At 38.0% G+C, this 13,240-nt stretch overlaps 1 protein-coding gene across 4 annotated transcripts in view; it reads left to right on the top strand.

Moving 5' to 3' along the window:
• The window catches only part of myo3b (myosin IIIB), a 110,289-nt gene that overhangs the window by 32,553 nt on the left and 64,496 nt on the right, over window positions 1-13,240 (top strand). For all 4 annotated transcript variants that reach the window (XM_084725169.1, XM_084725168.1, XM_084725166.1 and 1 more), the window contains 11 exons: window positions 203-358; window positions 4,740-4,824; window positions 4,920-5,036; window positions 6,051-6,155; window positions 6,332-6,415; window positions 6,545-6,747; window positions 6,827-6,925; window positions 7,022-7,136; window positions 7,644-7,770; window positions 9,946-10,156; window positions 10,959-11,106. In XM_084725169.1, the coding sequence (XP_084581295.1) occupies window positions 203-358; window positions 4,740-4,824; window positions 4,920-5,036; window positions 6,051-6,155; window positions 6,332-6,415; window positions 6,545-6,747; window positions 6,827-6,925; window positions 7,022-7,136; window positions 7,644-7,770; window positions 9,946-10,156; window positions 10,959-11,106 (1,450 nt within the window). The remainder of the gene's footprint in view (window positions 1-202; window positions 359-4,739; window positions 4,825-4,919; window positions 5,037-6,050; window positions 6,156-6,331; window positions 6,416-6,544; window positions 6,748-6,826; window positions 6,926-7,021; window positions 7,137-7,643; window positions 7,771-9,945; window positions 10,157-10,958; window positions 11,107-13,240) is intronic.

Raw genomic sequence — 13,240 nt, 5'->3', positions numbered from 1 at the left:
AGCAGATTAGTGACTCAGACGTTTTTTTTTTAAACACCAGCGAGGAGTTCCCTGCTGGTGTCAGAACTGATCCAGACAAATCAGCTTTCCACAATGCTCAGGTGATTGCACAGCTTTTTAATTCACTCTGATTTGAAGAGGCTTTGTCTGTCTGAAGTCTTCAAAGATTCCTCTGTTTTTTGTTTTTTTTTGTGATTGTAAGGTGTCTGATAAAGGATTTCGAGGCACGTCCGTCTGTGACCCACCTCCTGGAGCATCCCTTCATCAAGCAGGCCCACGGCAAAGATGTGGCACTCCGACAGCAGTTAGCTGCTCTCATCCAGGAGCAGCAGGAAGCAGGCTGCAAAACCAAAACCAAGTGAGTAACCTTGATGTTTTTTTTTTTCAATTCTTAAAAAATTCCCAGTGCAGAAGAAATAATATGCTGCAAAGATAAATCTGCTGGCTTCATTTGCGTGCTGCTGTCATTGGAGATCCCTGTTGCAGCAGATGGGCATCAAGGTGTGAGTGGTGATATTTTTTGTGTCCAGTAGGGGGCAGGGTCTCATCTTCTTACGCTCAGAAGTGATGACGAGCCCCAGTAATGGACATTACAGTATGTGATTAAAGAGAAGTTAGGGGAGTGTGACTAATTCAGAAGGAGTGATTGTGCTGACTAACCTTAGATTAATAAATGCCGTTTAGGCCAGTGGATGTGGATGAGTCTTTAGTACAAAGTACTTTCCCGCCTGTGTGATTAAATTAATGATGGAGTAACTATTCTGTTCAAGATTGATTTACTTCTGCAAATAGGTGACATTTCAATTGTTTTGCCTTCTCTTTGATTGTTTTTGAATGAGTTAATTGTAGTTATGTTGTTTATAGATTATAAAACATACTTGCCAACTCTCCCAGTTTCCTCCCAGGGTCACAATTCTCCCATATTTCTCCTGATTTATTACAAATGTTCACACTTTTATTTCTTAAATAAAGTTTTTCTAAAGGTAATACTGATAAGGCTGCTCTTAGAAAAATTGTGCCCCTTTCCTTTAAAACTTTGTGTAACTGTACTCAAATTTTAAATGGGACTACCAGGTAAGGCTAAATGCTGTTTTCCTATTGTGTTTTCTAGCTAATATTGTCAGTTGTTTCTTCAAAGTTTATTCTTTAACAGTCACCAGAATACAGAAAAGTCTATGAAACCTATGGAAGTCTATGAAAAATCTATGGACCCCCCCCTCCTTCAAAATCCTCCCTATTTTTGAGGTCTCAAGCTTGACAAGTGTGTTATTACAGCAGCTACTATACATGTTCCCTATGCTTTGTGTAGATAAATGTGTATATATAAACAGATCAGTGTTGTCACTATACCAGAAATTAAATACAACACTAACTTAAATACAGCACTAGTATAAAAAAATTAGATATACTCAGTGTCTCTTTTGATACAACAGAAAAGAGAAAAAAAGATGTAGGCACATAAAACAAAATTTTTAATTGAAAAAACGTTTCAATTAAGAACCTGCACAAAGTGGTGGCACAGAGACGTCACTGAACACTGTCAGGTTTTGCTACAAGACAAATTACGGGTGTGAAAATAAAGACTGAACATAACTGAGGTCTTGAATGTGCATGTTCATTTTTTTGGTTGCACTTTATTGCACTGATATGATGTAACAAGTCATACTTTGTATAACATAATACTAATATAATATGTTCTTTATTAGACAACATTAGACTCTTTACTACATTGGTTACCAACCTGGGGTCCAACAGAAATTTTGGGGGGGCTCCAAGGAAAAGAGTTTGTGAACCACTGCTTTACTAGACCCATATTAGACTAAAGTAAAGGACAGTTTGGGACACATTACAATAGAACTGCACTGTGAACTAAAAGGTCTAATAAGGGTCTAACTGCGGGAAATAATACACTTTAGTTTACAATATGGTTCTGTTGCAGTGTGACCCAAATTACCCTCTAATTAAGTCTAATCAGGGTCTAACTGTTGAATATTATACACTTTAGTTTATAGTACAGTTTTGTTGTAATGTTTCCCAAATGACCATCTAATGAAGTCTAATAAGAGTCTAAAAGGGCAAAATAACACTTTAGTTTACAGTACAGTTCAGTTGTAATGTGTTCCTAATTACCCTCTAGTAAAGTCTAATAAGGTTCTAGTAAACGGTCAAATAAAGAAGATATTATTTCTATTTTTTTATTTAATACAAAGTGCAGCTTGTTACGTCTTACTAGTGTACTGTAAAATAAAGTGCAATACATTTTTAATGGCTTTGGTAGTTTTGATACTGTAATTAACAGTTATTACATTGTTTTAAACACTTTGTATTGAAAAAGCATTGAAATATCTATACTTTTGACAATGTTAAAACAGATATATAGATATGTGGAGAGTGAGTGGATGAAATTTTATCCTAAAGTATGTCATGATGAATAGTTCACTGTCAGACTCTCTGATGGCAGTGAATGACAGAGCAGAAAGCCTCCTGTCTGTTGTTTACCGGAGAAATACTGACTTTGGCAATGCTTAATCTTCATTATAAAGGAGTTCGCTGAACCTGCCCTTGACTGAGAGTCTTGACGTCGTGCCAGCACTGTTTACTCCCGAGAGTGTGCAGAGTCGGTGCCTGAGCCTGATCCCGAATTCCTGTCCACAGTGAAAGTGGATAATGGGATTAGGAGCTTGTAGGGCGAGAACTGGGCTCGCCTGGTTTAGTCTCTCATGCCACAGATCAGCACACAATGACTCCAGATAAGAATAAAGACATAGAGAACTTAAAAGTAGCTGCCGTAGGTGGAATAGTGTGATTTACTTCAAAGCAGGAGCAGGAGGTAGAAGCCAGAGGTCTCAAGTCCTCCTCTTAAGGGACATGATGACGAGGATTCGCTTTAGAGGGACCACATATCGAGCATGTGACTTTATTTCTGCACTGTTGCATTTACACTATATTCAGAATACAAAATGAATACAAAGGCAGAGGAGGAAACAATTCCTGACCTGAAGCTTGAATATTTTTAGTCGTGGCATGATTGATTATTCATTATAATAGAATATAGATATATCTTGTAAATGAGATATTTTATTATTTTTTGCAGTTTTGTGCATTGAGACGTAACCAGAAGTGTTTGGATGCTTTCTGAAATAGTTTTCTTTTAAAGAGGTGTTTATCAATTTCCTTTTTAATTGTCATCACAACTTACAATTTGTTAGTCCATTTGTCAATATTTTCTGACTTCCCTACTCTGTGGTTCCCATCCCCAAAACTCATTTGTTCCAAACTAACAAATCAGCTGTTCACTGTAATATTTGGCAAACATTACTCAAAAAGGACTAAACTGTGCATCTGTAGTGGACTATTTCCACCTAAGGATTATTGACGCGTCCCAAGTCCAACCCCTTTTAACTCTGTGCTACAGTAACAGTTGAGCAAGCTTGGTACTCGGCATGGATTTATTATTAAGGAATGGATACCGGCCACAAAGATGGCACCCATTCATTTCAAAGCATGTGCAAAAAAAAAAGTTGTCTAGATCTGGGTTTACTTCCACGGCCCACACACTTTACACTGCAATGACGTCACAGAATTTTAAATCGCTTTTCTCAGCTCGAGGAAAGCTTTTACGAATATAAAACCTCCATGGATCAAAAAATCATCATAGGAAGAGACATAACTTCCCTTGTGTTGGTGTCAACAGTTTTACAGACATCTCTTTTACAGTGGTGGATTATAGGGAAAATGCCTTTTGTGCCGCTATGTCTCCCAGTTCAACCCCAGGTAGCTAACAAACTAGCTTAAGATTGAAGTAGATTAGCTAGCTAGTCATATAACGTTCTTCTAACGTTAGCTATCACGTGTAACTAGCTGGCTAATTATTAATGTAGATTATCTAGCTAGCCAGTTAGCTGGTATTTTGCTAACATTAGCTAAATAATTAGCTAAGGATGTGACTGTATGCTGCTTTTTCAAAAAATGTTTTTCTTTTCAACATAGACAAGTTAAACACCTAGCATATCTAAGTAAATGAAACAGGAAAGGAGAAATTTGACAAAGGTTCTGCTGGGTAGCTTGCTGAACTGTTATTGGAGCACAGAGTGAAAAGGGGCTTTGGAAAAGTCAGTTGGTGCTCAATAGTTGCTAACTTAGGGAGGACAAACATAGTGATAGCAGGTGCAATGCAATCCTGGTGGATATTCATAACAGCAGGATGGTATGTGGGACTGAGTCAAAATTAACTATTGTGCGCAGTGGCATATGTTCATATATATGACTACACAGACTTGTTTGTAGGATCAGTTCAGTTCAGTTCCAGTTTTGATCTTTTAACGATATATGGTGCAATTAGTATAGAATATCACCAATATTGTCCTCTACATTTCATAGGCATGGCTAACTGTCCATATTTACACACAGACACACATTAAGCAGGCACACAGCTTTTTTTTTTCTCCCTTTCACACACTCTCTGGTGTCCCCTGAGGTTTTCCACAGTCCCGTGGATCCAGCTGGCTCCGTGTTGACCTCTGCCCACTGGGGCTCATCGGAGAGTGATAGGTCAAAACACAGATGAAGTGCAATCACAGCCTGTGATAATGGGACATGTGTCTCCTGGGAGAGGTTTAAGGGCTTCACACAAACCTTGGAAGTGACTGGGTCTTACATCCGGCCAGTCAAACTACTGTTTCTTATGGTGGTCACTTTACAGCTTTCTTAGGCATTATCATGTCCTTGGCTTCATACAGGCACGAGCGGATCAATACTCGTAAAACCCTCATAATAGAGAGCTGTCCCGATGATGATCTGGTAAACCTGGAGTTCTTAGATGAGGTAAGATTTAATGTGTTTATCTCATCACGCATTGATCGGTCCGGGGTACAATCTTCTTGATGCTATGTGTGTATTTTTTTTTTCCTCTTCTACAGGAGACAATAATCAGCCATCTCCAGAAGAGGTATGATGAGCTGCAGGTGTACACTTACGTTGGCGACATCCTCATCGCTCTCAATCCTTTCCAGAATCTCAACATCTACTCTCCCCAGGTTGGTTACAGACCAGACACAGATGTTTCCAGTGGTTTCCCAATCACAATGTCTAAACCAACAACAAGGCTTAATTTTTAAACCTGACTAAATAATGGTTTAACTAAGTTATATTGCATCAAACTGTTAAACTAGCTTAAAATCAATAAAGATTTAAATTAAACCTCTATTTAAAACTCAGCTTTGTTTTTACTCTAAAGTGCTGAGTCATCAAGAGTAAGCTAAGCTAACTTTTTAGCTAGCTAGCAAACAGTATAAAGATCTTGTTTGTCTGTTGGTTTTACTTTTTCACCAGCTAGCAAGCAATGTATTTTTTTTTTGTTAAGCAATACAGGGCAGCTAAAATTTAATGGCTTTACACCCTCTTTTATACTTACTAGGATATTTCGCATTTATATGAATGAGTACCCAATTATGTTGCCTTGTATACAATTATACTAATATAGTGATGCTGATTTAAACTATGATTTTAGGAAGCAAAAATGTGGCACCAGGTCACGGTTAAGAAACATCTCTGAACCAGTGCTTGGATCTCTAAGGACTTTTTTTTTATTGAGGAGACTTTTCTGAGTAATAAACATTTAGAACATCTCCTGTTGTAAGTTGTCTGAAAAACTTTACCTTCAGGTGATTCCTTGAGACTTTATTTTCCTCTCTTTCAGAACAAACTGAACACACAAAATTCACTGAGTTTTATGTTGTAATTTGTTTGCAACCAAACAAGTGAACCAATGGATGAATTTTCCTGAAATTTAGTGCGGCCATTCATGTTCCCCTCAGGAATTGTAATAACATTGTGATTCCTCGTTCATTTTGTCCAATACTTTGGTTTATGACCAAATACCTGCCAAACTTATTATGTTCCCATCAGCCCCGGATGTACTTTGTGTGTAGTGCTGTGATATAGTATGAAATATGATTTGAAAAATTATAACAATACAAAAATTTGGGCTCTTGCACAAAACTTTAGTTCTGAAAACAACGTGCCTTGTTTTTCCATGTGTCTTCTCTTAGTTCTCTAAGTTGTACCATGGGGTGAAGCGGGCTGACAACCCTCCACACATCTTTGCTACTGCAGATGCAGCCTACAGAGGCATGGTGACGTTCTGCAAAGACCAGGTATTACACAGAAAAATCATTTGATGACTAGAAACAACCAACCTTGTCTGCCGAGTGGCCAGGTCTGTCTTGAAAAACACTTCTACCTGGTTAAATTAGGGAAGATTTTTATGCAATACATTGCAACTATTCCTTACTTGATGTTTTCATCACTAGATTTGTTCCCTTTGTTTTAGTGTATCATAATCAGTGGGGAGAGTGGTGCGGGGAAAACAGAGAGCGCTCATTTGATTGTTCAGCATCTTACGTTCTTGGGAAAGGTAAAGTAGCTCTGTGGCTGTATACTCATTGTTAAATGTGTTAATGCTAGTTCTGAATAAACTTTACATCTCATATCTACCTCAAAATGATCCCACAGTTTATTAAAACAAACACGTTGTTGCTCTCAGGCAAACAATCGGACGCTGCGTGAGAAGATCTTGCAGGTGAACCCCCTTGTCGAGGGCTTTGGAAACGCCTGCACAGCCATCAATGACAACTCCAGCCGCTTCGGCAAATACCTGGAGATGAAGTTCACACCCACTGGAGCCGTCATTGGGGCCAAGATATCCGAGTACCTGCTGGAGAAGTCGAGGGTCATCAAACAGGCCACGTATGTGCTACTCTGACTTGGCTTGAGTGAGAGAGTTCCCTTTGTCATGCTACTGACTACAGGGTTTGTTTTCTTTCAGGGGGGAGAAAAACTTCCACATATTTTATTACATCTACGCGGGACTTTACCACCAAGACAAGCTGAAGACTTACAGGCTGCCAGACAGGACGCCTCCCAGGTCAGCACAGCAGTTTGATATGTTTTATAGTTCTGCTGCCGTCTTCACCGCCTCATCACAGGGATTAACACTGATAGTCATAATGTTCCTCTGCAGGTATATTGACAGCCAGCACTGCAAAGTGATGCAAGACATCGTCTCCAGCAAACTGTACAAGGAGCAGTTTGAAGCAATTCAGGAGTGCTTCAGAAATATCGGCTTTACTGAAGAGGTACTTTAACACTCAGTCGCACATAAGATTTAACAATATGTTGAATATTACAATATTACCATAAAAAAAGTCTCACTGGAATATGGCGATTTTATTTTATTTTATTTTATACAGGGACTGCTATGGGCAGCTGCATTGTTTTTGTTTTTTAATTGTACATAATTCAAGCATTCATTGCCAAGGACAATTCATGTCAATTTCTTGCATATGTTTAGGTCATAGCAGACTACTTTAATTTTATTTTTTCATTTTGTTTTATTTATTTTATTTTATATTTCACTTTAAGTTAAAAGGAAAAGCTAATTTTATGTGAAGAAAAATGTACAAAATATATTTATTATTTAATAAAGGACATTCAAGTTACCATTTTTCCTTTAATGCCATGATAAATTTATATTGTGGACTTTTTATTGTGATATGAAGGACCATCATTTGATTGGTAGAAACATCCCTGTTGGTTACAGACGAAGTGCTTTGATTTTTGTCTTTTTTCTTCTCTTTTTTTAGGAGGTCAACTCTGTTTACAGGATTCTCTCTGCCATTTTGAACACAGGCAATATTGAATTTGCTGCCATCACGTCCCAACACCAGACTGATAAGAGTGAAGTGCCTAACTCTGAGGCCTTAGAGAACGGTGAGATACTAATTACTTCATCAAAGTAATGTAACTTATTACATTTGATTACATTTAAATAACTTTTCCAACAAATGTCAAGAGCAGGGGTGGAGCCAGGGGTGGAGGCTGCATGTCTATGGGATCATGATGATGTTATTTGATCCCATAGATACTCAACAGTTGAGCCAAGATAATTTAAAATTGCTGTTTGAGATAACATCAGACTACACCAAATACATAAAAAAAAGGTCTGTGAAAAGGCATTTATTAGTTTCTTACTCTGGGAAAGTAGAAAAAAATGGAGTAAAATTCCCCAAAACTGTAGCTCTGAACTGTCTCTTTAACTAAATCACCCACATTAGAGTATTCTATGTGATCTTCTTTTGATAACTTATGTAATATTTTTTCACTTCCATTCACTGAGCCTCCCCTTAAACTGTTTGAAGCCCCCCCCCCCGAGGAGACCCGCCTCCCACTTTGAAAACTCTCTGTAGTAGAGCAATGCACATTTGATTGGTAAGTCAGGGGTCTCAAAAACTGGTGGCTCAGGTGCCTCCTCTTCCCCTCCCTCCAGCCCTGTCACAATATCAAAAATATAACACAATCTGTCCCGCAGTTTTTTTTTTCTAGTTGTTTCATACCAATTTAAACTTCAATTGAATGCAATTGAAATAAAAACAAATTCTGTTAAAAATTGCATGTATTTAATTCTGAAGGATTGCGCTGATATTTCATGTCCAGAAAAGAGCTTCTTGTTGAACAATATTTCTCTTTCAGCAAACAGAGAGGCAGCATGCAAGTTATGAAGTGACAGTTAGATGAAAGCACAGATAAAAATGATAAAAATGCTAAGCTAGCCATTTTCATCAGGGGTATTAATGATAAATTCAAATAGACAGAAGAGTTGTGTCCTGTGTGCAACTAACTAATGTATAGAAAAATGTATAGAAACATTCAAGTATGACAAAAATATGTCAGTAATGGCACATTTTCAAAAATATTGCGCTTGTGTTGCATTAAAAAACGTTTTTTTCTGACCTGCATTGTCTGAAAATATGCTAAAAGAAGGCTCTCCTGCACCATGTAAAGATGCAAACCAAAAAAATAAATGTTTATTCCACATAAACCTTTCACTGAGAAGAATATATTCTGACATAACTCCTTTATATTCACCTACAGACATTTTGATTAGTAAAACTGAATTAATTGCATATTTCTTCTCAGTTCCTGCGATGCATTTATCTTGTAATTAAAACTACTCCAAGGATTTTTTTTTCACTGATTATGAATCTGTCTCAGTTTATTACTGATGCCTCTATATGACCTACATAAGCAAACAAGATCATCAGCGAGAAGATTCTATTTCTATATAGTTATTCTTAATGCCTGCCATCGGGTCAGAGTCTCCGTGAAATCAGATAAAACGAGCCTAGTTACAGTGGATAGTACGTTAGATAGTTAAAAAGAAGCAGGAGGAGGTTTATATTTAGAAACTTTTACTTTTGGTGTTATATTTTGTGGTTATTGTTGTGGAAACACTGCTGCTTTTGTCCACTGAAGCATCTAAAATTAGCAAAACAGGTACAATTCATGTGTGTTCTTCTTTTAGCCAAAAAAACAGGGAGGTCTCCCTGAAGAGGAAGGAGTTTGTTTTGTGATTTAGATTAGATTAAAAAAAGGAGGCTATTTTATGTTTTATTCCTCCTTGTGTGATGATTTAAGCCTTACATCATCACACAAGGAGGAATAAATTTTACTACCGAGTACAGTCCTTAAATTTTAACACTCTGTGGTAAAATGCCCTCCTTCTCTGCAGATTGTTTCTGGGTGGATGATTTTTAAAGGACCTGAGTTGTGTTTAAAGAAGGGAACCTTTTAGAGAAATGTGTCTACAGGTCTCCGTGTATGTTGGGGACTGATTTATTTTTTGTGTAATATTTTGATATTGTTGGATGTCATATAAGGCTTCCTGGGTGTTTACACAAAAATAAACAATGAATCAATCATGTCTTATAACCCAGAAAAAAAGTTCTGTATGCAGCATACACAGAACCTCTTTCCATTTACATAAATAATGTAAAGAAGCGAAGACATCAATGTTAAACAACAGTTGTAGCTTATTTTTATGCTAATAATAAAAGCAGATGAACTGTTGATTATCAGACTGATTAACTCCCTTGTCTTCTGTGTCAGCCGCATCTCTCCTCAGCATCGGCCCCGAGGAGCTCCAGGAGGCGCTGACCTCCCAGTGCGTGGTCACCAGGGGTGAGACCATCATCCGCACCAACACCGTGGACAAAGCCGCCGACGTCCGAGACGCCATGTCCAAGGCCTTGTACGGACGCCTCTTCAGCTGGATAGTCAACCGCATCAACTCGCTGCTGCAGCCTGACATGAATATCTGGTGAGTGAGCGGTGATGAACATCTGTGCGGACGTTCGCTGTTGCTCTCTCGTCTTCGATTATCTCGAGCGATCATGCAGAGTTTCTGCAAAGCCCTGATGACCTTTATGGAAGTCTGTGGAGGTAGATGCAAACATGCAGAGGAGAATATCAATGGGCAAGCACAAGACAAGTAAAAGGAGAGCAAAAAAAAGTTATAATAAATTTTTGATACAGAGTTGCGTGCAGAGAAAATAATGTTCAGATGATTAAAAAGACTTCAGAGAGACTGCAAAGAGGCTGTTCATTGATCCAAAAGAATTCCTTCATAAATATGAGCGTCGACTGTCAAGGAGTCGTCTCTCAGAGATGTACAAAAGCCAGAGTTCCTGTCTGCATTCCAGTCATCTCTGCTGTTTCCTTATTGCCATTAATAACCCGGTAGCACAGGCTAAAGGTGACCTCTACGTACTCTGGGTAATGACTGATCATAAAAAGCAGCAGCTCCAAGCGCTGAATATGAAATGCAGAGTGTCGAGTCTTGATGCGGTGGTGTAGAAATGAGAATTGTTTGTGCAGATATTGAAAATAACTCGAGGTTAAATCAATAGAGACTGAAATAAAACCATTTAAGAGGCTCTTTCTTTTTGAAAGCTGATGTTTATGATTTCTCATCAGTCTACGAGGCCGTCCAGCCCAGACTCTGTATTTGGGTTGAACTTGGATTATCATTAAAGTTTTATCAATTAATATGGCTGCTGGGGATTTGCTTGTTCCTTCACATAGAAGAATGAGTTTGTTTGTCCCCTTTTTCTCCTTTGAAGTGCCGCAGAGAGCGGCATGAATGTGGGAATCCTGGACATCTTTGGATTTGAAAACTTCAAGAAGAACTCGTTTGAACAATTGTGCATCAATATCGCAAACGAGCAGATCCAGTTTTACTTCAACCAGCACATATTTGCCCTCGAACAGGTGAGTCTGACATACAGACAGAGGTTGCTGATTGCGTGTTGGTGCAAATGCATCATGCTTAAAGAGACAGTTCACTCCAGAAGCAAAAATACATATTTTTCCTTTTGCATGTGGTAGGACTGGGACTATACACTTATCTACCAATTCGATAGTATTACAGTATTTGGGTGCCTCAAAGTATTGTGATTCTGCAAGTATTGTAATTTGATATTACAATTTATCACAATTTTTGTTTGCTTTTTTAGCACTAGACTATGGGAAAAGGTTGAGTCATATACTTCTAGAGGCTGTATAACATAAGTCCTCCAGAGAGTCAGTCTCCCTGAGATTTCAGCAGCATCGTTGCTATGCTGCATATAAGAGTAGTAAATAAAATACTTTTAGCTGTTCCTGCTCAACAAGCTAGTGTCATAAAAAGATGAAATATAACATAAAATGTTAGGCCAAAATGAATAGAGCCCCTGAGAACTGCACACAGCAGAAATATGAGCCTTTAAATTTACATCCTTCACATATGGAACTGAACTTCAGAGCTCCCCTTTCAGAACTTGAAAATATAAAACTGGTAAATAAAATGTACAGTAAAATGAATAAAAAATACATGATTTTTGTAGTAAAGTGCTGCACCTAGCTGTTACTGCTGATCAAGTAGCGAGCAATAAATAAAATAGAAAATATAAATATATGTGCTGCCTTCTCTTCTTCGGGGCAGCTGTAGCTCAGTCTGTAAGGACTTTGTTTGGGAATCGGAGGATCACCAGTTCAAGTCCAGCACAGACCAGTCATTACAGAGTGTGGACTGGTAGCTGGAGAGGTGCCAATTCACCTCCTGGGTACTGCTGAGGTGACCTTTTGCAACTAACTGCTCGGTGCGCCTGACTATATGTACATAAGTGTGCAGCCTCCTCACTCTAGCATCTCTATATTAATGCATGTGTGTACGTCCTGTTATAATGTAATTTCCCCCAGGGATAAATAAAGTATGTCTTGTTCTTCCTCTCCTATCAGGCAATGTCTCTTCCAAGTGGTAGCTGTTTTTCCCATTTGGAAATGTGGAAATTTTGGGTTTTGACCCCCTGAGGCTGCTGTAGCTAGTCAGTGTGAAGCATTGCAGCCAATGTTAGTCTGAGTTAACAGTATGAGGTTAGAAGGAAATTTATTTCTGAAAGACTGAGTAAAATGGGTCTGTTTGTTAAGAAACTGATAACCAATCCTGATGCTAATTTCCATTCCTACTTTGTGTTAGCATATAGCTAATGGACTAAGCACTAGTTATTTATATGTGAATACACTGATTCAGCAATCAAAATTTGGTTCAGAAATCATAATAAAAACAATCAAGATTCTTAAAAGACTTGATTTTAATCTGTTTATTCATTTAGATAGGAACTAAATGACACTTGGCTAAAAAAATATATTTGAAAAACTCAGGAGCAGTGTCGTTTTCCAGAAACCATGACCCAGTTGTTGAAGATAATCCACAGACCTTGTTGTAAGCAGTTTCATGTAGGAACTACTATTGTTTATAGTAGAATGAAAGTAGTTCTGGTAGATTCCACTCCAGAAAGAAAATAGTTCCTACATGAAACTTCTCACAACAAGGTCTGTGGATTATCTTGAGTAACCGGGTCTTGATTTCTGGGGAGAAACATTGATGTCGAGTTTTTCAGATTTATGTTTTGGCACCATAAATGTGCCATTTGCTTTATTATATTAGAGGGAAGGTACACATCTCTACAGCTGATATCTCCAAAACTCTGCAACTCACACCAAAGGAATCCACTCCCTTTAAGATGTCACTGTAATGTGGTCGTAATGAATGCATCCACAAAACAATACTCCTTAGCAATAAAACATATTGAGCAAAACTAATTCCCTCTAAAACACTGTTATGGAAATCAGTCATTTTAATATTATTTGTGTGTTTTCACATCCATCAGGGCAGAAATGCTCTCAACATCAACATTTTGCTTTTAGCTGGCGCTGTGATGTGTGAAGGATTATTTGTACTGCCGTGTACCATCAAATGACTCTCTTAATTGATTTAATGAAGTTGTTTATCCTGAAGTGTGAGAAGTCTTTATTTTCCTTGATGGAAATGAAGACACATTAATCAAGAACCATTTTGCCATAA

This window comes from Lutjanus erythropterus, chromosome 8 (assembly GCF_056507025.1).
Source record: "Lutjanus erythropterus isolate fLutEry1 chromosome 8, fLutEry1.hap2, whole genome shotgun sequence".
Classification (NCBI taxonomy): Eukaryota; Metazoa; Chordata; class Actinopteri; order Lutjaniformes; family Lutjanidae; genus Lutjanus; species Lutjanus erythropterus.
This window is presented reverse-complemented; position numbering and strand designations above follow the sequence as displayed.